Source organism: Musa acuminata, chromosome BXJ1-6 (genome assembly GCF_036884655.1).
Source record: "Musa acuminata AAA Group cultivar baxijiao chromosome BXJ1-6, Cavendish_Baxijiao_AAA, whole genome shotgun sequence".
In the NCBI taxonomy this organism is placed as follows: domain Eukaryota; kingdom Viridiplantae; phylum Streptophyta; class Magnoliopsida; order Zingiberales; family Musaceae; genus Musa; species Musa acuminata.
This window is the reverse complement of record NC_088332.1, coordinates 45,552,325-45,576,709: the sequence shown is the minus strand read 5'-3', so window position 1 is coordinate 45,576,709 and position 24,385 is coordinate 45,552,325. Positions and strand designations below refer to the sequence as shown.

The window sequence follows — 24,385 nt, the reverse complement described above, 5'->3', positions numbered from 1 at the left end:
TGCCACTAAAGGAGTATCAATCAATAATAATGAAATTAAGGAAGAAGTCTCCCATAGGAACATCCCACCTCTCAATCTCCGACTTTTTTATTAGGTAGATAAGAAGGACATCAATTTGTAAACCCACCAAGATAGGGTATGCCCGAAAACTTGATCCACCGGTGACCTTGGATTAGGGAATTCACTGTGTACGCTTGAGCCGTCTGCCTGTTGATGACATGAAACCCAGGCCAATTCACCCTGCCGCTGGTCCCGGCACCGGGCCCACGGTTGCCATACTCGGCATAATATAGTGTGTTCAAAAACTGGTCGCCATCCCATGGCAACCATCCCTCCGGTTTGATCAAGTCGCCGATGGTTGATTCCATGATGATGGTCCTCGAGCGTGCCTTCCAAGGCCGACCAAGGTAGCTGGGGATCGTCAACCTGTCAGGGAACAAGCGCTTGTCGGGGACGATGCGGCAGTTTTGGATCACAAGTGCGGTCTCTTCCTTCTCCTCCTCTCGTCCGTGTGCTGTCACCGTGTTCTGTTGATTGTCCATGGGGCGCCGCACCACGATGAGGCAGTTTTGAAGAATGGTGGAGGAGTCACCGAAGATGAAGTCAACAGTCCCCGATACCACACAGTTGCGGTAGAACTGCCGATGGGCCTGCACGTAGAGAGTGTCCTGGAACGCATCCATACGACAGTTGAAGAAGGCTGACATGTCCCCTTTCACACGAAGCGCCACGGCTTGGTGCTTCTCTGGTCCAGCGGTGTTGCTGAACCCCATATACTTGCCAATAAAGCCCTGCCCTTCGGCAGCTGGAAAATGCCAATTGCATAAAACTTTAGGTCAGACATGCATATGTTTTGCTTCACTCTCGATATTTCATTGTCTCTACTATCAAGATTTAGTTTGGTGTAGTAAGTGTTATATAGATTGATTGCAGTAATATGTTTGCTATATCTAACTTAGGTCACAACTGATATGTCAGATGGTACGTGAGTAGATGTGAAACGTAGCATAATATAGGATTTATGAAAGCAAAGAAGGTCAGACCGAAGGTCGCTGTATTCATGGTTTGAACGCCATCGACGTTGTTCTTGCTGCCAGTCACGACTGTCTTCCTTGGTCCATCACCATACATGAACACGTTCACCTTGTCCTTGGTGACGAGGACATTCTCCTTGTAGATCCCGGCCTTGACGTAGATCACATAGCGGCCTGTGTACTTCTTGGGCATGGCATTGAGGGCAGCGTTGATAGTCTTATAGTCTCCACTCCCATCCTGAGCCACCACCATGTTAGGCTTCAACTCACCTCTCGCACTGGCAGCCAAGAGCTTCCTGTCATGGGCCGAGAACCACGTGGGATAACCCTTGGCATCGCTCCCCTGAGACAGTAGCCGGCGGCTGGCGATATTGGTCACGTTGATGGGGACTTGGAAGTTCTTGAATAATGAACTGAGCCCATCGACGATGGCAATGGCATTGCTGGTGACCTGAGAGGCCGTGACAAGCCCGTCCTTCATGGTCGAGTGTAGGTCGGGTTGAGTGATGCTATCGAGGCAGGTCTGCTGGTAGGAGATGACGGCTGAAAGCCAGCACTTGATGTCATCGGTCCTTCTCGCCAAACCGTCAAGGTCATGAGTCTCCGAGAAGGCAGCTTGTAGCTCCTCGGTGGCATCCTCGAAGAGTCGACGACAAATGTCGAACCCATCCTTGTTCATCGAGTCAGTGGCTTTCAAACTCACGTTGTTGGACAGGTGGGTGGCAGCTTCGATTTCTTTGATGGCAACCATGAAGGAAGCTTGTATGATCTCCTTGGGAGAGGCAGAGCCATTGATGGCAGCATTGAGGGTCCGTTCGCACACATCAGCGTAGTCAGTGGAGGCGCAGATGGCCGTCACGGACTTGGAGGAGGCGACAGGGGAATCGTCACTCGCCGCCCCTATCACGGCGGCCACAAGGAGGACCGCCGAGAGAGCACCCAAGACGGCCTTATTCGACATCTCTTTACGGTCCTCGTATTGTTTGCTAATCCAAGAGAAGCGTGTGCATTTACTTTGGATTGTGGACGGAGTGAAAGGAGGAAACCTAAGAAAGATACTTTGGGGACGGAGCTCCCCAAGTATCTGTCCGCCTGCCGTCGAGAGGAAGGAGAGGGCGTGCTTATATAACGGTCGAACTAACTGATAAAAAGGTAAAAGATGAGAGACCGTCGCGTCGGTTTTCTTTCTTGACTTCGTCCAGACGAACAATACGTGGATAAGAGCTCTTTTTGGCAATCGTTGCATTAATCTCGACGTTTTTTTAGCCATCTTAATTATCGGTTCTTGGCAATACATGCAGCTAAGCATAAAAATGCATGGTCTTCCCTGCAGTAAGGCGGGTAAACCGATCTCGTTCAGTGCTATATTAAGTTTCTTCGCCTCCTGGTTCGAAGGGAACGAGTCAATGGGAACGACAGAATTAGCGAGAAGCACGTCCTAACTAATGTGATTGAAAATGAAAACAACAGTATTCTTTCTCATCCATTATCATAAACTACGTAATTACAAGGTAATTGATTTATGAGTTTTAAAATCCAAAGCTGGTAAACACAATCTCGTGTCCTCATAAGACATAAAATTTACAAACTTTTTTTTATCCTCTCAAGGCTTAAAAAGATATCTTAAACCCAATGTAAGAGACTATTTTCACAAACTCCTTTCTCATCCTCTAAGATATAAAAATATATCTTAAATCCATTGTAAGAGACTCATTCTGAACATCTTGAACCCACAAATTCCCGTATTAGGTCGAAGGGACTGAGTCAAGTAACATCTCTCGATCTCGATCTTCATATAGTCTAGAACATACGGGTCCGGATCACATCGGGTTGATCAAGACGTCAACAGTATTTTCTCTTGACATTTTGATGCTAGAGGAAGTGTCTGATGTCGCAAGAACATCTACCTACCAACCTTCTCAATGAATGCTCGAGCGAGGAGGCTGTTTCTATATATGGATGTATCTACCTTGGCTCAAATACTATTGTGACACGGGTGTCTGCTCAACGACCCAGGCCTCTCGCCCTTGGAGGCAACCCCGAGCCACCTGCTTGTCCTCGTTGAGGTGTTCCTATACCTCACCCAGTAGGTGTAAACATTAATGGGAGTGATGCAAACTGTTATTCCGCTCTTGCCCTAGCTAGCCTAATGAGGCTACTATCTTAACCACAATCAGCAACTCAACTGTCATTAGCACTAGCAGCTAACAAAAGACCCTAACAAGATGATATTGACCAATGATCCTTCCCGATCCTTCCCGTTGGATATTCTAGTTTGTGGATAGGATATTCTAGTTTGACCAACGATCCTTCCCGATGGTAGAGGTAGACGATATTGACCATGATAGCCTACTCAGCCACCATATCCCTAAGCTAACATCAACCAAGACTTAAGAGGTTGTGACAATGGAAAGTCCATCACCCTCAATTAGCTCATTAAGTGCGTCGACAACACTCATAATGGCAACATCATCGAGAGCGATGGCTATGCCTCCCCGAAGCACCATGTCCTTGAGCTCAATGACTTCGCCCCTGGAGGTGATGCTAACTATCACTTGGTCTTTCCCCTCTGCTCCCTTCATCCCCATCTTCATTGATTTCTCATACAATGTGAAGAAGCACCAGAAGTTGTTGCACTTAAATAACAATAGCCCCACTATTGACCCTACCGTTAGCCTCACGATACCAGAGGCGATCTCTTGGATATAAGATATGGTAGGTGTTGCGAGTTTAGATATGAGATATTCGCTGGAGTCCTTATCTTATTTTATATCTAATAAGCCCTTGAATTATTGGATCTTGTAGATAAGATCTAAAAAGGAGAGATTATTAGGTAGAAATCCACTAATCCAAGATGCTTGGGTAATTGGATAGAGATATAGTACCCAATTTGACAAGATCCATTAGGGTTAAATTGACAATAACCTCTGGAACCAAAGGGACATAGGCTAGACTCCTTTTGGCTACCACTTTCTGTACTCCTCTCTCCCTCTCCTCCTCAACCGACAGCCCCAATTAAGGGGTGTGTGGACTGCAAGAAGGGTAGACCCCTTCTTTATCATGTGGTGCACATAGAGAGGAGGATTATGTAGTGATTTGAGTAGCGTCTTCACCACATCTATCATGTGGATCACCGCTAGATAGGAGGATAGTTGATCTCATTCATCCTCTCCCACAAATATATACGTTTTCAGGGATATATGATCTCCTCAGGTAATACATCTTTCATATATGTGCAATTTTTAGTTTTACAGGTTTTTGCGCACTAATCTTTGCATGACGATGAAAAACTTTTTCTACGAAAACTTTGAGATTTTGTTTTCTATTCTTCCACTATGCATATAATGCTGCCCTAAGTTTCCCAATAGATTTCTTGACCAATACTACATTGGACAATCATTGAGGGTATTTTACCTCTATTGTATATCTTGCTTTTAGTAGCTAGTCTACCTCATTACTTATGGCTTATTTCCAGTCGAGAGAGAACTTTTGCAACTTTTGCTTCACGGATCGTGCTTCAGGAAGAATATTCAATTGATGTTGTGTGACCCTTGGGTCGATTCCTAACATGTCCTTTGGGGACCAAGCAAATACATCGGTATTTTTTACAAGGAAATCAATAAGTTGAACCTAGTCCTTTTTCAAAAGAGCAGACCCAAATTTTATGACTATGTCCGATTGACTTTTATCAAGGGGGACCTCTAGCACTCGCTCCATTAGTTTAGGGTGAGGTGGTGCCTTTGCCATATCTCGAGGGTCCATTATGCTAAAGGAAGGTTGTCCACCATAAATGTGATCATCATAGTCTTGGATCTTGGTTCCTCGCCGATGGTGATGGGCAAGGTTGTGGTCCCAACGGGAGAGATGGAATCCCTTGTGAACCTAGTAAGAGCCAAGGTCATCGGGGTGAGGTCCTTCTCTACTAAACTGAGCTTTTGGAAAGCATCAAAGTATAAGATATTAACGAAACTTCCTGTATCCACCATAATTCTCTTTACACGAGCTTTAGTGATTTCGAAAGTGACTTCCGAGTCATCCCTTTAATGTGCCGAGTCATCCAACGCTCTAATGTGTCGAGCATTTCCCACCACCCTTGGAGGACCGGGTCGGGTGTAGTACAATCGGCTACAGCTATTTTCAATCACATCTTTTGACCAACTCGCTAAGGAATTCGAGTTACACTTCTTGGTCAATGTACGACCCAAGCCATCTATAGTGACACTCCTCGGGCTAAGGCAGAAGGAGAATGAGTCTCTCTCTCTCTCTCTCTCTCTCTCTCTCTCTCTCTATGAAATGCTCGCTTAAAGCCCCTACTAGCTTTCTATTGGCTAGCCGGATTCTCCAAAAATTATAGTGCTTTCCCTTCTTTCAGGGAGGACTTACTTTTCTTATGTAATAGACAGTTGGCCCTGACAATACAAAGCCTCTCAGATCGCATGAGAACTACTTATATGCTCACTTATTAAGCAATTCCATGCACATTTAGACTTACCCACAAGATTCTTTTAGTCATTAGTCGAATGCCCCAGTGATAGTCTTTGAGATGTTCCAGAGGGCTCATTAGTTCATTACCACCGAAACATTGTTGGCAGTGAGGCGCGAGGAGACAAATAAAAGGCCCTGTGCAGAATAGCCCTGAGATTCATCCCTAGGACTATCCAAGAAGAAATTCAACAGGCCGGAGCCTCCACTCCCAAGGCCGCCACCACCACCACCTCTCAATTCATCAAGAATATAAATCTTTCTCCAAATCAAGGAAAAGAGGCTCTTAAGGGAGCCCAGACCATTGAAGACCTCGTTTGAGTTCAAAGATAAAATAAGATATTGCAGGTACCATCGAGACTATGGCCATGACACCAAAGAATATCGAGATCTGAAATACTAAATCAAGGACCTTATCCATAGAGGACACCTCGAGCGATACCTTCAAAGGACTAAGAGCCCTCTCCTCACCCTCATGACCCCATCGAGAAACAGATTGATGTGATTATTGGCAAACCAACATTTGGTGGTGACAACATAGTCGGAAGAAAAGCCTATGCATAAGCCATAGTGGAAAAACATCCAAGGTAATGACATTCTGTCGGAAGGCAATGACATATTCTGCCGGATCAACACCACCATCATAGGCCTCCAGTGTCAAGAGGCAGAAGTGGAGCAAGATAGGTTTGTCTTGAATTTCTTGGGTGAAGGGGGACCCTCTTATCATACCGTCCCCATAATCCTAGTAGGTTTTATATACTTCCTTCTGGACCTCATCTAGGTGTCGGTTCATCCTCCACACTTGAGCCTACAATGAGTCCTCCACTAAGTCAAATGACATTGTATCTACTTTGGGAAAGGCAGGAATGGTATGTCGAGTGTCATGCCTTGATGTTGGTCTTAGGTTTCCTGGTTGTTCCTCGATTGGATGATCAATGTCAGGAGCCATAGGCGATGGGCCAACTGGAGAAGTGTCGTGCCTCGGGAGAGCAAAGGCTAGTTGAGATACAAGTGATGAGGATAAGGGAGGGGCAACTTCTTAAATGAGTTGTGGTATATAGGGTGAGATAATCTGCATAATCCCTACCAATGCCTCACCGATACGTGAGGGTAAGGAATGTCTCTGCGGAAACCACCATTTATCTTATGTCAATCCCAAGAGGTAAGAGCCCAGGGTCATTGAATGAACACCAATAGCCCGTAGAGATCTGGGTGGTGGTGTTCCCATTGATCTGTAGAGGAGCAAATGATTGGCCTTTGAGGCAAAAAGGTAGAATGGGTAGCAGGCACCTCCAAAGGGTTCTCATTGAGGTTGTTTACCAGTGGACGTTCTTGCGATATCGAGCCCTTCTTCTAGCGCCAAAAATATTATAGTTTTTTATGACATGGCTTGAGAAGGGGCACAGCTTGATTCGATCCTGATAGTGTAAGGTCATCCGTGTGATTACTTAGAAGAAAGGCTTCACGGAGAAGGGATGAAGAATTATGGTCACCCATCTTCTAGGGTGTTTTATGGTGGATTTGCAAGGGGCTTCTGTTCCTGAGTGCTTACACAACAGGTCAATGTCGGAGATGGGAGTTCTAACTTGATCCATCTAAAGCTTAATTCAGTCTTTGTAGATAGTGAATCCCATCCCCTAGCATCTACCTAGGGGTGATTTTTATACCTTTTGTAGGGAGTCGGCTCCTCCTGTGCTTGTTGGTATTTATTGATATTTCTAGTGGGTGGTTTGTCTATTCTGGAGCCATCCTCTCGACCCTATGGTTTATGTCATTTTATACTGCTTTGAGATATATGTGTTGCTTTGGCTAGTATAGCCCTTGACTCATGTTATGAGGGAGCACTTGGCTCGCTATGGTGAAGCCCTCTGCTTGCCATGATCGAGCCATTGGCAACAACCCTCTACCTTGTCATGCCATGATTTTGGTGTACAGGCTAGTCGCCAGGAGCAATAACTCCATGGCATCAAGGCTTGTATGCTCCTTTCTCGATTGGCTGATGTAGTCGATTGCCTTCCGCATGTCCCAAGCGATTGCTAGCGTTGACAAGCAATGCCCCCGTAGTTGTTCTTCACTAATGACACGTCACAGGAGATCGTACCATCTTGCCATTCGAGTAAATGAGCCCTAGGAGGGTGTATGGGCCCGTCCTTATCAGACGTCAGTCTCTCTCCATCGGTTGCCCAAATATGAATGACAATCCCTAAGGACAAAAGAGGGGACTAGACACAAGATTTATATTATTCATACTCCCACTCATATTGACTTTACCATCATAGGGGTCAAGTCAGGTACTCCCCTAAAACCTGATTGCTTATGAAGAATTTCCAACGGAGATAAGGCATACCTCGACTCATCTCCAAAACTTCGAGGAGGTCCGGACTACCTGGTCTCAACTTGGGATCCACCTTGGACATACAAGTAGTACTTCGGGATCACTTCAACCTGATCTTCCTTAGCTTGGGTCCCCCCACACAATCGTCACGTGGGCCATTCGGATAAACTTGCATCTTTGGGACAAAATCAAGTCGTGCCGATTCTCGATCAACGATATCAAGGCAACAACACCCATTTATCCCAATTATTTAGAAGTGAGTTAAGAACTTTATGCACTAATTCAATATTAGATAAACTTTCACAACTAATTCTAATATATTATTAACATTCATAAGCTTTTGTGAATGGACTCGTTTGATTTCATTTTAAATAATATTATAATATATTAATTTTAGACTCATTTATTATGCTTAAGCCTTTATATATGACTTTAACCATGTTATATTTAATATACAGTGTTATAAATATAGATTCAAATAAACTCATTTCTTTCTAAAAAATAAAATAAAACATTCATAATTTTTTAAAAATTATTTCATGCATATATGTGTTTAATTAGTTTTTGAAATTCGTCTCATTAAACATGAGTGAACATATATTACATGACCCTCTAAGATACTATTAGTTCTTTTTAGATATTCAGTTAATTGAGAGAATCTTGATTTAGTACAAGTATATTGAAAAATATTTTTCTAAACTTTGTAAGAACGTGTGAGTAATAATAAAATAAGGTTAAGTAAATATATAAATACGCAAAAACATAAGAGAAGAGAGGTACAATCCATAATAGCACTTTGAACTTACATTTACTCATAAAATCTCTTTCTTCAAGTCTATCCACTTTCATGATTATACTTTTTATATATACGAGACTGAGGAATAGATCTTATATTTGAGATGCTCCTCGGTTCATAAAAAAATTGATAGGATCTTACAGACATAAAAAATTGAATTAGTGTTATGGTGCAAATTTGACCATCCTTGAAAATTTTAACAAAGGAAGCAAGTATTCAAAGTAATTAGGAGCAAGTAAGCAAGAAATAGAAAGGAACACATAGTATAATTTTCCATGTTGAGTATGGTATTTTAATGAATAAAATCATTTGATGAAATTTAAAAATTAATATCTGATTAAATGTGTTTAATAAGTCTGAGAATAAGATATCAAGCCAAAGAATTAAACATCAATCCGAAGGATTGATCGCCATGTAAGATATTGATGAACATATCGAAAAAATTAGTCGATAATATAACTAATTGAATGGTAAGAGCTATCGCAACAGATTTATCAAAAAAATTTGTTGATCCTCAAAACACCAACGCAACGAAATATTTAATTGAGAGAGTGTATCAATAATGAAATGAAGGAAGAAATCTTTCATAGTAACATCGCGTCTCTCAATCTCCGTCTTTCGCTTTATTATTTTCATCATCATCTCCACACTTCTCTTACATCTTATATCTCAATATTGGGTGTACGCATACGAGATAGGAATTACATCAATTTTTAAACCCACCAAGATAGGGTATGCCCGAATACTTGATCCACCGGTGACCTTGGATTAGGGAATTCACTGTGTACGCTTGGGCCGTCTGCCTGTTGATGACATGAAACCCAGGCCAATTCACCCTGCCGCTGGTCCCGGCACCGGGCCCACGGTTGCCATACTCGGCATAATATAGTGTGTTCAAAAACTGGTCGCCATCCCATGGCAACCATCCCTCCGGTTTGATCAAGTCGCCGATGGTGGATTCCATGATGATGGTCCTCGAGTGTGCCTTCCAAGGCCGACCAAGGTAGCTGGGGATCTTCAACCTGTCAGGGAACAAGCGCTTGTCGGGGACGATTCGGCAGTTTTGGATCACAAGTGCGGTCTCTTCCTTCTCCTCCTCTCGTCCGTGTGCTGTCACCGTGTTCTGTTGATTGTCCATGGGGCGCCGCACCACGATGAGGCAGTTTTGAAGAATGGTGGAGGAGTCACCGAAGATGAAGTCAACAGTCCCCGATACCACACAGTGACGGTAGAACTGCCGATGGGCCTGCACGTAGAGAGTGTCCTGGAACGCATCCATACGACAGTTGAAGAAGGCTGACATGTCCCCTTTCACACGAAGCGCCACGGCTTGGTGCTTCTCTGGTCCTGCGGTGTTGCTGAACCCCATTGACTTGCCAATAAAGCCCTGCCCTTCGGCAGCTGGAAAATGCCAATTGCATAAAACTTTTGGTCAGACATGCATATGTTTTGCTTCACTCTCGATATTTCATTGTCTCTACTATCAAGATTTAGTTTGGTGTAGTAAGTGTGATATAGATTGATTGCAGTAATATGTTTGCTATATCTAACTTAGGTCACAACTGATATGTCAGATGGTAAGTGAGTAGATGTGAAACGTAGCATAATATAGGATTTATGAAAGCAAAGAAGGTCAGACCGAAGGTCGCAGTATTCATGGTTTGAACGCCATCGACGTTGTTCTTGCTGCCAGTCACGATTGTCTTCCTTGGTCCATCACCATACATGAACACGTTCACCTTGTCCTTGGTGACGAGGACATTCTCCTTGTAGATCCCGGCCTTCACGTAGATCACATAGCGGCCTGAATACTTCTTGGGCATGGCATTGATGGCAGCGTTGATAGTCTTATAGTCTCCACTCCCATCCTGAGCCACCACCATGTTAGGCTTCAACTCACCTCTCGCACTGGCAGCCAAGAGCTTCCTGTCATGGGCCGAGAACCACGTGGGATAACCCTTGGCATCGCTCCCCTGAGACAGTAGCCGGCGGCTGGCGATATTGGTCACGTTGATGGGAACTTGGAAGTTCTTGAATAATGAACTGAGCCCATCGACGATGGCAATGGCATTGCTGGTGACCTGAGAGGCCGTGACAAGGCCGTCCTTCATGGTCGAGTGTAGGTCGGGTTGAGTGATGCCATCGAGGCAGGTCTGCTGGTAGGAGATGACGGCTGAAAGCCAGCACTTGATGTCATCGGTCCTTCTCGCCAAACCGTCAAGGTCATGAGTCTCCGAGAAGGCAGCTTGTAGCTCCTCATTAGCATCCTCGAAGAGTCGACGACAAATGTCGAACCCATCCTTGTTCATCGAGTCAGTGGCGCTCAAACTCACGTTCTTGGACAGGTGGGAGGCAGCTTCGATTTCTTTGATGGCTGCCATGAAGGATGCTTGGATGATCTCCTTGGGAGAGGCAGAGCCATTGATGGCAGAACTGAGGGTCCGTTGGCACACGTCAGTGTAGTCAGTGGAGGCGCAGATGGCCGTCACGGACTTGGAGGAGGCGGCAAGGGAATCATCACTCGCCGCCTTATGGTTGGAGCTCGCGACGGTGGCTACCGTACCTATCACCGCGGCCACAAGGAGGACCGCTGAGAGAGCACCCAAGACGGCCTTATTCGACATCTCTTACGATCCTCGTTTGTTTTGCTAATCTTAGACAAGAGTGTGCATGAACTTTGGCTTGTGGACGTAGTGAAAGGAGGAAACCTATGAAGATTCTTTGGGGCCGGAGCTCCCCAAAGTTGCTGGAGATCTGCCGTTGAGAGGACGGAGAGGGCGTGTTTACTTATATAAGGGGAGAATTAATGGATAAAGAAAGTTTCTTGACGTCGTCCTAACGTACAAGATGTGTACAAAGAGCTTTTCTTGTCAATTGTTACAATAATGTTGACTTTATTTAGCTATTTTAACTACCGGTTCTTAGCAAAATACATGCAGCTAGCCAGCCATAAAATTCGTGGTCTCGCCTGCACTAAGGAGGGTAGATTGTAAACCGTTCTCGTTCAATGCTATATTAAGGTTCTTCTCCTCCTGGTTGCAACGGAACGAGTGAATGATGTGCGTATGGTCTATGAGAAAGAAAGAAATATTTGTCTTTTTTGGTTATATATATATATATATATATATATATATATATATATATATATATATCAATTAATCGATTAAACGAATCAGATTCTAATTTAAACTTATTTTAATTAAATTAAATCGAATCGAAAACTGATTCGATTCGATTTAATCGTAACAATGAACCGATTTGAAGACACCTACGACCACACAACCAGCACAATACACCTGTCAAAGCTGACAGGATAGTACGTAGTCGCTGCATGCAGCGACACAGACTCGTGCAGTAAGCAACCTAATCCTACAAAAGCAATAGAAGCATCGTGGACGGTAGGATGATACAGTGGGTCCATATCACGAGAGCCGTCTGATCCGAAACGGGCTAAATGATAAGCAGCTTACGTACTCCATGGCCCTCTTTTTTGTGCTAGGGTTGTAGTAGTACGACGCCACGAATACGTCGTTAATGGCGGCCATCTCTAACTCGTCCGGCCGTCCCGAGGACCGTGAGATGAACACTTTATTCTTACACAATTGACCACCATCGTCTGTATCTTCGAAAAGAATCGAATCAGCCGAGGAGATGGTGATCAAAATGGCCTCTCGCGCTTACGTTAACTTTTGATTTTTGTTTCCGTTCCTGTCATCGCATCTTAATGTCACACTGTTGTTTCATGCATTCTATGTGTATGTGTGCAGGGTCAAAAATTAAACTGATTTTATATTTAAAGTAAGAATAACAATAAAAGAAACGAGAAATGGCACGTAAAAAAGCATTTCGGAATGGAGGCTAATGCCAATTATGGCGACGAGATCCGGATGACGTCAGGAGGCAAGGGAGGCGAAGATACTGGGAGAGAGTCGTGTCGGCACGTGCCAGATGAAGAAGGCGGAGGAGAGAAGGTTGAGCTTTGTCAGGCACAGCGTGCGTACATGCATCATATATGATTCTGTTGCGCCGCCGGTGATCCAACTGCAATCCATCTTGTCTTAAAACCTCTTCGATGAATTGGATCTCCGACAGATCTTCCTGTCTGAGAGGAGAACGAAGGCCGAGCTTAGTTTATAAAAACCTCAGGTTGAGGTGCTCTACTTTCCATGCTATAAATACAGCAGCCGCGGACCAAAGAGAAACTGCACCGGCCACCAGTTAAGACTGTCACGAAGGAGATAATGGGTCTGTTTGGTCTATTATTTTGGTGCTTTCTGTTGATCTTGGCCGTCTTTGTGGCGGATGGGCGTTTAGGTTCGTCCCTTTAACCCTTTCTAGGATATACGTGCTTTGACTCAATGTTCATTCATTATGCAGGTTGCCAAATCGAGCTTGGCAGCTGTTGGAATCCGGAGACTGCTCCACCTGAGAATGGAAGAAAGGTTGATCTCTTGAAACAATTCGTTAGTCTGCTAAAAATCTTGCTTCGTTAGGAGTAGGTTTTCCTATTAATTATATCTCACGTCTTGTTTCTTCCGCTTTTGCCACGTACACAGGTGCACGGGGCGTGGAAGGAGGAACTCAAGCAGGGATACAGGCGGCCGCCGGAGATAGGGTTGGCTGCGGAACTACCGGAGCCGGAGTTGATGAGGGTCCCTTCGGGACCGGACCCGTTACACCATAACGGAAGCCCCAAGAAACCTCAGACGCCGTGATGGATGTAGGAAAGGCTCTGCGTTGGTATCACAAATGAGAGATCCATGCATGCAGGTTGGTGGATGTATTTGCTCTTCTATTTTGTTTTTGGTTGGTTTAAACAGTATTAGCAAACATGTTTCTCTTATCTCTGGTGCTTGGTTGGGAAATATGTATATTGTATCTATAAATGGTTGAAGCTTTTGTACCCTCATGAATCTGTAGCCTTTACAAAGGAAAGGAGAGGAAGAGTCTTCCCAAGAAAAAGGATTAATATGGTGAAAAGGGGAAAACAAATTGAAAAATACTATTATAAGGACAAGTAACAGTCCAATGTTGGGTTTAATGCTACTAACCCAAATTTGATTTAACTATAAAAATTCTCATGGGGCTAGTCAAACTATGGTTGTGGATTCATCAGCAGGTCTCTAAATAGTTATAGAACCCTAATCTATTTTATTGATTATAACTAAACTATCCCAACATCCACTAAGACTATGTTTATATGTATAATAACAAGGATAAATACTTAAAGCGAAAAAATATATTTAGATTTTTTTTTAACTTTATCAGTGTGTGATACTTGAATGTTAAAGAACTGCTAGAAAATATATTTTTTCACAAATGAGCTGAAATATATTCACAAATGTTTAAAATTTAATATCTATTTTTTCCTTTCATCATTATCTAAGGTTCGCTTACTTGCTAGAAAAATAAGCTGAAATTATAGTCTGTCGTTAAGTGTAATCTCCTCATTAAAATTAGATGATGAATATGTGAGAATGGATATTTATTTCTTCACAACTTCATTTAGTCTATATTACTGACTAAAATACTTCAGATCCTTATAAGTTAATTTTAATCTTGTCAACTTTCAATGAAACTAATTAAGAATGCTACAGAAAACATATATTTGGTGCTACAGAAAACATATATTTGGCTGATCTATAAATTTGTGCTTCTGATCAACTGAAATCTTCATATATCCAGTCACAGATGGATAAGATGTGTGCTCAATTCTCTTTAGGTGCAGTATGCACCTTAACGCATCATTATGGTTAAAATTCTCATTTCATATATACTGCAGAACCCATCCAACTGTTGAGCATCTTAAGGGACTTTTTCCTGATAAAACACCCATATCCAATAATCCTACTGTACACCAAGTAATAAAATTCCATTTCAAATATTTTCTACATCGAGAGACAAAAAAGGAGCCCTTTGAATACTCAAAATATTATACACCCTCGAGGAAAACAACCCATAAAAAGGATCGGAGAGACATGAAACCATACACACAAAATTTTCCCATTATTAATTACTCCATGTAAACATTATTAAATTTTAATACCTGTCACTAACAGAAAATTTAACTGACAATCGGCAATTGAGTGGTGAAGCAACATACTTCACCATCAAAAGTACAGTACACCGACACCAACTCCTTTCATTATTAGATGCAAGCAATTCTTACATAGTCTTTTTTTACTTTTGCTTTCATGGTTGTAAGTTAAAATAAACAAAAGTCCACCAAGATTGTCTTCGAATAACCAAGCTTACAAAGTAAAAACTCATGTTATAGTTACACGTTTTAATTCAATGCTAAAAAGCACAAAGATACAGAGTAATGCAGATTAATTTGAAGAATTCACATTTAAAAACCTATGGCAAAGTCATGATACATCGCTTCATCATGATAGAAAATTAGGACTGCCAACGAAGCATAGATGAAATGGATCCACAAATGAGTAAATATTTATTGCACGACATCTGCTTTGCATCTATCTGGTTCTTCTTTTGTGCGTACTCCATGATCTAGAAGCTAGGATTTCAGAACTTGGGTTTCAGGAAGTGTATATATATAGAACAACCAGAAAGTAAAAACTATCAGCTAGTCTACACACTAGATTTATAGCAACAAATAAGCAATTTCCAGATTACACTGTTTGACTAAAATGCCATGATTATGATAATATGGATTCATAATAGTTTCAATTCAATGTGCACTTAATCAGCTTTCACAAACTAGCTACATGAATGGCTTGATATTTCAGCTCATGTCATGATACTTGGCATATACTGTATTCGATGAAGCATTGAAGTTCAGTTTGTTTGTTTGTTTTAAAGCTCAGTTTGTGCATCAACCTTCAAATAAAAGGAAGCCGATAAGCCTAACAATGAGAACTAACCTCATCAACCAAGGGCGTCTCCCTAAGTAACTTCTGTATCTTGTGACTGCAGATGTTTATATCCTTCTTTTTTGTGTCCTTGTTTGCAGCTTTACATACACCTGCAATCTCATCATTGAAATTACAAAAGCCATCCATCAGCTTACATCAACATGAATGATAGGAGGCAAAATAAACAATATTTGATGCCATAAAAAATTATATAAATCATTTAGAACAAAAATTTTACCTCAATTTTACTAGGTCAAAACCACAAATCAGGCAGCTGGAACACAATGAGAGAAAAACTTTTAACAAAAGAATAACTTTAGCCCAACAATACTTTTTTGGTTTAATTATCCAATGACAGCCGTTAAAATAGATATGGTGATTAAATAATTGGCGTATATGGAGACAAATGAAAGACCAAAGCTTGATGTACTATTGTGTTACAAAGAATAGTATGAATTTACAAATTTATCATGTCACCTTACCTGCTGCAACTTTGTGATATCATCCCTTGAGAGGATAAAAAAATGATTATTCATCTCATACAAATTTAAAAGAAAAAACTGCATATTTTAGACTAAAGTCCACCAACACTGCAAATTGTCTGGTTGTTTACTGGGTGTGGCCTCCTTTATGTGAATGAACCATCAGTCATACAGATTAGCATCATGCTTTAATGGAATACATCATCATGACTGACTTAACACAGCAAAGGACTGGAGTTTGCCAGTGCTAGATTATCTGCTGTCTTTGGAAGTCACTCTGGAAACTTGGACAGCTACATGCCTGTGGACGTATCATCAGACATGCTGAATATCTGCTATCACTGCTGCCAGAGGAAAAAAAATACAATTGTGATACAAATTTCAACACACAAATTCTTATTTGTCTGCCCCTGACCATGTATAACTATGGCATTTGAATCATCAATTAACTGCAAAGAACATCAGTTTCTAAAAATTTCACCGCATGATGCTTGAAGTCTTCACCAAAACCTTTAAACAAAACATTCTGAGTGCAAAAATCAGGAATAATTTCTTTCTCATGCATTTCAGCATACAACCTCAGTGCTTCTTTCCAGTTACCCAAATTGCAATTTTCATTTATGAGTAAAGTATATGTATACTTATTTGGGGACAAACCATTTCCTTGCATCTTGTCGAAGAGCTCATAAGCCAATTCAACCTTGTGCTTTCTACAGAGCCCATTTATGAGGGCATTATAAGTTATTTTGTTAGGCAAGACATTCTCCTCCAGCATCTTGGAGAAGTAGCCATATGCAGCCTCCAAATTTCCTTTATTTGCATGTGCATGAATGAGAACAGTGTAGGTGACGACTGTCGGCGATAAATTATTACTAAGCATGCTATCAAACAGATATTTTGCTTCTCTCATATGACCCTTCTCGCAATGTGCATTAATTAAGCAAGTATAGGTTACACAATTTGGATGAAATCCATCATGTACCATCTTTTGCCACAAACCATATGCCTCTTTCAGATTTCCCATCTTGCATAGCCCATCTATCAGAACATTGTAGGTAACTGTATTAGGAGTGATGCCTTTTGCTTTCATCTCTTCCCGCAATTGAAAAGCCTTAGAAGTATCCCCTAACTTCAATTCTCCAACTATTCTTGTTGTGTACGCATGGCAATCTGGCTCGAGACCTTTTCGTAACATCTCATCAAAAAATCCTTTTGCCATGGCAAGATTTCCCATCTTGCAAGACCCATTTACCAGAATGGTATACGTATAAACATCGGGCAGAAACCCCGAACAAATCATCTCCTCCTTAAACTTCTGAGCCCCATCCAGGGATCCCAATCTACAATGACCATCTATAAGAATGTTGTAAGTTCTAATATTAGGAGCTATATGTGCATCTCTCAGATGATTAAACAAACATAGAGCCTCTTTTACATTCCCTAATCTGCAATACCCATAAATTAAAGAGTTGTAAGATACTACATCTTGTGCCAGATTCATCTTACCCATTTCGACAAACTTCTCCTGGGCCTCTTCCATCCGTCCACTCCTACACAACCCATAGATTAAAGCATTGTAAGTCACCACTGTTGGCATCACTCCGAACCCCACCATCTCATCCCTGAAACCCAGTGCCTCGTCGACAAAACCTTTGCTGAATAACCCACTAATCAAAGGATTGTAAGTAAAAGATGATGCCTTTCGGGAGCACCTCATTTTGTCAAGCAACTTCTCTGCCTTGTCCAATTCCCCCTTCTTTGACAGGCCGTTGATGATGACATTATAGGTAATATCATTGGGTAAGCACCCAGCGTCCTGACCTTCCATCTCGCCCAAAATCTTGAGAGCCTCTTCCGCCTTTCCTTCCTTGCAAAAGGAATCGAGTATCGTATTGAAAGTTACAATGGTAGGCTGGACGCCGACTTTAATCATATGTTTGTAGATGGCGCGCACCTCCGTCCACTGGGCCGTGTCCCTCAAGATCCTCAGAATCCTGTTGCAGTTCTTGACGTCCGGCAGGAACCCGTGGGCTACCATCTTGTAGAAGGTGGACACGGCGAGCTCCACCATCGAACACTTGGTGTACAGCCAGAGAAGCAGATCCAGGAGGGGGGCCGTGGCCTCGGGACCAGCGTGTCCGTCGATAAGGAGGTCAACGATGCCGTGGAGACGGAGGTGAAGCACACGCTGGGCGACGGAGTAGGCGGCACGCATGAGGCCGCCCTCAGCGAGTATCTGGAGGACGGCGCAGAAGGCGGCCTCCGAGCAGGGGAAGCCGGGCTGGCTCTCGGCCCAGCGGAAGAAGCGGAGGGCGAGGCGAGGGCGGCGTCGGACTGAGCGCAGGGCAGCGAGGAATAGGTGAGGCTCGGAGAGGAGAGGCTTGATGGAGTCCGGAGCACGAAAGCCACGGGTGAAGGCGGCGGGATCAGAGTCGAGGATACCGGAGACAAGGGCGTCGAAAGGGGGAAGATCAACGGGGGAAGACGAGGAGGAGGAGTAGTAGGCTTTGATGGAAGGGAGGAGATGATGGAAGGGGCGTACCTCAGCGGCGGTGGCGGCTAGGGTTGTCGTCGAGATGAGTAGTTTAAATTTAGGGAAGAGCATGAGGGATGGAGAACATAGATTTAGAGCTTCCTTCGCCTCCATGCCATTGGAAGAAGCTGGAGATGAAGCTAACTATGCATCTGCGGGCGGCCTCCCTTCGGAGAGGGAGATACGAATGAATATGTGGAGTCGCGTAGCCGAGGGCGTAATACTTCCTTAGGCGACGGCTGAAAGGCTTTATTTACGGATGAAACATTATATAAGTTGGGCAACACCGGATTAGTTAATTGTTGGCCACCCCATTTAAATTATTAATTGGATTGATTGATGATACATATTTTGAATCGGAGAGCCGAGTGGGTTAAGGGCACATGAGCCATCAATAGTCACCTTTGATTATAAACTATGAGTTAAAGAGATCATCCGAAAATAACCTATCAAATAGGCACTCGAGTAAAGTTAATCCAAATACAAAGGATCAGACTAGCAATTCAACATATAATAAAGTTATTAGGAAAGAAAATATTTTTATTCCTCAATAACTTCGTATTACTTTGATAATAGAAGATAAAATTATTTAAGATACTATAAGAATATACTAAAGAGAAAAGACGTTGATGTTGTATCTCAACATTGGGTTTATGTGGAGTCAGTATGGGATTAAGGCTTTGGAGAAGCCAGCATAGGTGAATTCCTTCACATCTGCAGCTACGTACTAAAAAGAATGAGACTGATACGTTGTGCTCAGATCAAGAACCCTACACCTTCTGCAGTAATATGTTCAAGTTGCCTGTGGGGTAGATTTGGTGGGGAACATGATGGGCCGTGCGCCGGTCTGATGTCGCTGCCATGTTGCTCGATATTAATGAGAAAGCGAGGCATTTGCTCTGCTTCGTGGACAATATTATACCCGAGCATTCATCCAGGCAAGTTTTTGGCATGGAAGCTAGGAAGATTGAACCTTCAATAAGAGGCATGTGAGCTGGATGTATCCTATCTTCAATTTGCCTTGAATAAGATTGGAACCTTGATCGAGACTTTGTTCATATACGTGCAATATATCATCAATCATCTTCATTTTTCATTTTACGATAGATAGATAGATAGATAGATAGATCATAAAACAGAGGATTCCGCCTGCATGTTATTGAGCTAACGAACTTACAAACATTTAAGACTGAAAGTATGTGTTTGGATAATTCAAACCGCGGGGAAGTCCCTCGCAAGCGATCAACTGCTTTAACCAATCAAATGGTGCCCACTTGTTCCAAGTTTACCGCTAGATTATTATCCACAGGGGACGATGAGGAAGAAGGTTAGATTTATGAGAGGCAGCAAAGGTTAACACTTCATCTAATTCTTTGAACTAAATTCTTTTTACAACTGCATCATATTATTTCCCCGATGCAATAGCCAGTGGGCACCCAATTGCGTGCCGGTGGGAATCCGATGTGTGCATGAAATCTGCCACTTTGAAAGCAAGGGGCAAAGTTTTACTCGGTTAAGTTTAGGCCTTTGTTCCATGAAATCTGCCAGCACTGGGAAATATTCCACCCAGAGAGCAGCAAGTACCATTGCCACTGCCCTCAGAATTCGCGAGTTCTTTTTATTTGATGACAGGGAAAGGCCACAATCGCTGAGCAACAAAGCATTGGATATGTATCCCCCACAGGTTACAAGAATTCTTGAGTTAGAGAGTAAAGAAACTTGAGAGACCTCTAAAGAAGATGATACACCGATGTAGTTCTTGATAAACCAAGGAACTGCAGACTGGCAGACAATAGACACGGTACTTGAAGAACTCAAACAATATAATTCCGTGTTGCCTCAACTTCGACTATGCCTTCTTCGATGGATTATTGAGCAGTAAAGGTTTATACTTTACTGTGAGCAACGTAGATCAATACAACAGTACAATCATACATCAAGGAGATACTGGTAATCGACTGAGCCTTGTCATCAAACGTCATACCATTAGGAGGAGAACTTCCACCATTGCCACCGCCACTCAGGCTGTTCTTTGCTCCCACAGTCATCCACGATGTTGATATGGCTGCAGGACCGATGGTGTCCCCGAGCCGTACATCTGCTGGCCCCTTATCATCATTCCGCTGCCGTATATGCTGCCACCGCCCCCATTGCCGCCGCTTCCTCCGCCGCTGCCGTCCTTGTGCTGCGACTGAGATGAAGTGGCGCCCCCAGCCTTCTCGCCTTCCATCTCGCGGAACCTCTGCAGGTAGACCTTGAGGGGCTCGACGTAGTCCTCGAAGCCGAGGGTGGTCATGGCCCAGAGAAGGTCGTCGCCGTTGATGGTCTTGCGCTTCTCTCGCTGGCACTTGTCGGAGGCCTCGCCGGTGACGAAGCTGATGAACTCGGACACGCACTCCTGCACCGTCTCCTTGGCGTCCTTGGAGATCTTGGCGTTCGCCGGGAGCGCCTTCTTCATGATTCGGCTCACGTTGGCGATCGGCAGCAAGCGTTCCTGCTCCCGGGCTGCCGCCGACGACCCTGCTTTGCTGTTGCTCTGTCCGCCCGATTCGTTGTCTGAGTCCGCCATGCAACGATCAGAAAGGTCCTCTTCCCTTCAGTTTAAACCAATCTCGGTGATGAAAGCACAGCGGAGGATAAGATCAAAGAAGTGCCGGATTCGTGGAGACTGCACAACAGAGTATAGTAAGCTAAAAACAGTGCTTCTTTCTTGTGTATTACAGATTATCGCGAAGTTTCTTAAGATGAGAGACTTCCGCAAGCAAAACCAACTCTTAACGGAATCGAGAACCGGAGAAGAAGGTCTTCTTCCTTGAATCCAAAATTTGGGGAGAAAAAGGCGATCCCTCCAAGCCCTCCAACTCTATCGATCGAGTCGTCTTCCCTTGCGATGGATTCTTCCCTCCCACACCGCGCCGGTGTGTCTATGGGAGGCAGGAGAACATGGAAGAAGGCGAGAGAGCAGAGAGCAGGGAGCGTTGACGGTTTGGGTCCCTTGGATCATTGGTCTAAATATCCATTGAGAGAGACAAACGTGGAGCGACGAAGGCCGTTCATTTCACGATAAGAGAATCAAGTGTAGGATCTCTCAAACCGTTGATGGCCTTCAGAAAGCTGATCTTAACCGTTGATGCGATGGGGCCCGTCAATGGTCGGTGAGAGCATAAGGACACTTGGGTCGGAAGATAAAAGATACAACAATCATACAGCCGCGGGCGACGTTACAGAACTCACAGAATCACAGTAGCAATGCAAGAGATAGAGGAACTAAATGAAATGGTTGCCAGTCGAGCGTGGGTAACCATCCCCATGTCATAGTCCACGACAGTGCGGCTTGGCGTTCCGCCAGTTGGTGTGACAGAGATACGGCAAACACTTCATTTTACAATGTAGGATTCTATAATATGACCTTTTACTAAAGAAAATTTACAAGGAATGCTAATGTAAGAATGTTGGTACATGATAAGATTTATGTTTTGTTGTTAGACTATCAAGTAAATTAATATAAAAATGATTATAGAATGTTAAATTTTGGCTGCCCCTTCTCAGAGACACACAAATTTCTTAAAATTATGTGTTAATTTTAAATTTTATAGGGATGATGATTGATGTGTTGGTTTAGATGTTACAGAATCAATCTCAAGCTAAGCTTTTTACAGTTTTGATGAAGGAATAGTTTCATGCAAAAATATGTCATATAGTTTCGTGAGCATCGTAGTAACGAAACAATAATTCGAAACTTAATAAGTGACATATGAAAAACCCAATGATGATACATGTCAAATAATTATTAGTGGCTATTTAAGCTCGCTATAAATTGGTTGTTTAGCTTACGACGTATCTAAAATATCGATCTATGTTTTCTGTATTTCAAATTTATTAATATTATTAAATTAAGTATCAAACATACTCTCGATATAATTTTAACAAGTATCGATCCTATAATAAAATTAGGATAGACTTAAATGTTGGACCCGAGTTGAATCCAAACCTCTACTATATATCGGACAACTAAAATCTAAAATAACAATCATATCTATTGTGTGTAGTTATCAATTTTTTTTTTTTTTTTTGAAATCAACCTACCACCATGGAAAAAAGTAAAGCTTAATCTTTTGGCATTTTGGGAGAGAATTACACGATTGGGATCGGAGATGACAAAAGAGCAAACTATGTACACATTCGACCCACCAGAGAGAGAACTGTGTGATCCAAATGCCAAGATAAAACCAAACACAAAAGACCAAAACAGGGAGAAAAAGGAGCGTCTTTTGGTGCGGCCCACGATGCGCAGCGCTTCTCGTGGTAGAACAAGATCCGCTTTCTGAAACAGCTCTTAGTTCGCAGGAACAGCTCGAAGAGGCTTTGCGATCCGGCCGTCGAGAACTGTGTTCGAAGGAAGCTCGAGGATGAATGCGCCGGAGGAGGAGACGGGGACGGGCGGAGGGCGGTATCCTACCCCGACCTTCGAGAAACCAAGGTTAAAAGAATCTATCATTTCAAGTTCAAGGAAATTCGTTGGTTTAATATTGATCAGATACAACTTTCTCTAGTTGGGCTAATTATATATTGTGTCTGTAGTTGGTTGTCCTTTCTCTAGTTGAGCTAATTATATATTGTCTCTGTAGTTGGTTGTCCCTTCTCTAGTTGGGCTAATTATATATTGTCTCTTTAGTTGGTTGTCTTATCTTTACGGTTTAAAAAAATTATATTAATATCTTTATAGTTATAAAAGTGAAATATCTAGATTTATTTATTGACATCAGTTTTATTGACGAAAATATAAAATAAAAATTAAAAAAATAATTTTAATATTCTACAGTTGACTCATTGGTGGCGAACGATGGCGTCATCCCCAGCTTATGTGCTCCAAATCCCCGGTGCCGACCATCTCCATTCGTTGTTGCAACTAGTGGAGTTCGCATCGATGCCCGTCAACTGGCTGCTAAATCTCCTGCCACGGCCAGCGACTCTTGGGCTTGCCATCGCGCTCGGCTTCATAGTCAATGGTGAGGGCCTCATCATTATGAAAACCTCTAGCCACAGTGGAGGCTAGCTCATCGAAATTGGTTGCATCCGTGGGTGTTGAGGGTCGACGGCTAACGAGCGTTGGAGCGGACTCCATCAATTGCGACAACATTTGTAATAATAGATGGAGCACAACCGACATTAGGGATTTGGAGCACATGAGTTGGGGGTAGTGCTGCCATCCACCACCACCGAACATTACGGCGGAGATAGTGGCCGCCTCACCGTTGACTCGTTGAGAGAATCCCAACCTTAACCCCTTCCCCTTTGCGTTTGTATCGGTGTCCACGTAGTTATTGAGCGGTAATGAGGTTGGTGGCGTGCTTCTTGTAGAAGCGAGTGGTGTCATTAACCCATTGGGCAAATCCTAACCTCGACTTGAAGCTAGGGTCGTCGGAGCTCTTGCTACATTAGTTATGATACTACCTTTTGCCAAGCTACCCTTTTTGACGCTATGCAGTTGCGTTGACACTAATGCAAATGCTGAGCGATTCTTTCGCTGCTCGACAACTACGTCGATGTGAATGCAAATGCAAAGGGGGAGGGGTCGATGTTGAGATCCGCCTAACAAGTTAGTGGCAAGGAGGCCACCATCTTCATCATAACGTTTGGTGGTGGACGACGATGTTGCCCCCAGCTCACGTGCTCCAAATCCTTGACATCAACTGCTCTCCATTTGTCACCATAACTGTCTTCGCTTTAGCACCCATTGACCATCAGCCCTCGACACCCACAAATGCAGCCAATTTCGATGAGTTAGCCCTCACCATGGTCGGGGCTTTCACAACGATGAGGCCCTCACCATCAGCTATGAGGTCGA

General features: G+C 43.1%; 4 protein-coding genes across 7 annotated transcripts; all 4 read right to left on the bottom strand.

Annotated features, from left to right (window-relative positions):
- On the bottom strand, positions 1 to 2,151 carry LOC135677897 (pectinesterase-like). Its single transcript, XM_065190310.1, has 2 exons — positions 1,044 to 2,151; positions 1 to 805 (listed from the first exon to the last, which is right to left on the bottom strand). The coding sequence occupies exons 1-2, from the start codon at positions 1,993 to 1,995 to the stop codon at positions 111 to 113; spliced, it is 1,647 nt and encodes a 548-aa protein (XP_065046382.1). The 5' UTR covers positions 1,996 to 2,151; the 3' UTR covers positions 1 to 110.
- A 7,202-nt stretch (positions 2,152 to 9,353) lies between these two features.
- On the bottom strand, positions 9,354 to 11,271 carry LOC135677587 (pectinesterase-like). Its single transcript, XM_065189948.1, has 2 exons — positions 10,287 to 11,271; positions 9,354 to 10,048 (listed from the first exon to the last, which is right to left on the bottom strand). Exons 1-2 carry the CDS (start codon positions 11,269 to 11,271, stop codon positions 9,354 to 9,356), a joined length of 1,680 nt encoding a protein of 559 aa, XP_065046020.1.
- Positions 11,272 to 14,858: 3,587 nt separating this feature from the next.
- LOC103990043 (pentatricopeptide repeat-containing protein At1g22960, mitochondrial) lies at positions 14,859 to 18,772 on the bottom strand. 4 transcript variants are annotated; one of them, XM_065189545.1, is made up of 4 exons: positions 17,717 to 18,772; positions 17,511 to 17,554; positions 15,532 to 15,632; positions 14,859 to 15,157 (listed from the first exon to the last, which is right to left on the bottom strand). In XM_065189545.1, exons 1-4 carry the CDS (start codon positions 18,649 to 18,651, stop codon positions 15,047 to 15,049), a joined length of 1,191 nt encoding a protein of 396 aa, XP_065045617.1. In that variant the 5' UTR covers positions 18,652 to 18,772; the 3' UTR covers positions 14,859 to 15,046. The 4 variants fall into 4 exon arrangements, with proteins under 4 accessions (XP_065045617.1, XP_009407344.2, XP_009407342.2 ...); XM_009409069.3 differs by lacking the exons at positions 14,859 to 15,157; positions 15,532 to 15,632 and having other exon boundaries at positions 15,930 to 17,554; XM_009409067.3 differs by lacking the exons at positions 14,859 to 15,157; positions 15,532 to 15,632 and having other exon boundaries at positions 15,930 to 17,871; positions 17,959 to 18,772.
- A 1,570-nt stretch (positions 18,773 to 20,342) lies between these two features.
- On the bottom strand, positions 20,343 to 21,517 carry LOC135677335 (nuclear transcription factor Y subunit B-3-like). The gene has a single exon (XM_065189543.1). The coding sequence runs from the start codon at positions 21,104 to 21,106 to the stop codon at positions 20,582 to 20,584; it is 525 nt and encodes a 174-aa protein (XP_065045615.1). The 5' UTR covers positions 21,107 to 21,517; the 3' UTR covers positions 20,343 to 20,581.
- Positions 21,518 to 24,385: the final 2,868 nt, after the last annotated feature.

Excerpts from the sequence above, each read along its gene's own strand:
- LOC135677897 (XM_065190310.1), bottom strand. The coding sequence starts at position 1,995 with ATGTCGAATAAGGCCGTCTTGGGTGCTCTCTCGGCGGTCCTCCTTGTG. Across the intron at positions 806-1,043 it reads CATGAATACAGCGACCTTCG|CTGCCGAAGGGCAGGGCTTT; the intron begins GTCTGACCTTCT and ends GGCATTTTCCAG.
- LOC135677587 (XM_065189948.1), bottom strand. The coding sequence starts at position 11,271 with ATGTCGAATAAGGCCGTCTTGGGTGCTCTCTCAGCGGTCCTCCTTGTG. Across the intron at positions 10,049-10,286 it reads CATGAATACTGCGACCTTCG|CTGCCGAAGGGCAGGGCTTT; the intron begins GTCTGACCTTCT and ends GGCATTTTCCAG.
- LOC103990043 (XM_065189544.1), bottom strand. The coding sequence starts at position 18,651 with ATGGAGGCGAAGGAAGCTCTAAATCTATGTTCTCCATCCCTCATGCTC.
- LOC135677335 (XM_065189543.1), bottom strand. The coding sequence starts at position 21,106 with ATGGCGGACTCAGACAACGAATCGGGCGGACAGAGCAACAGCAAAGCA.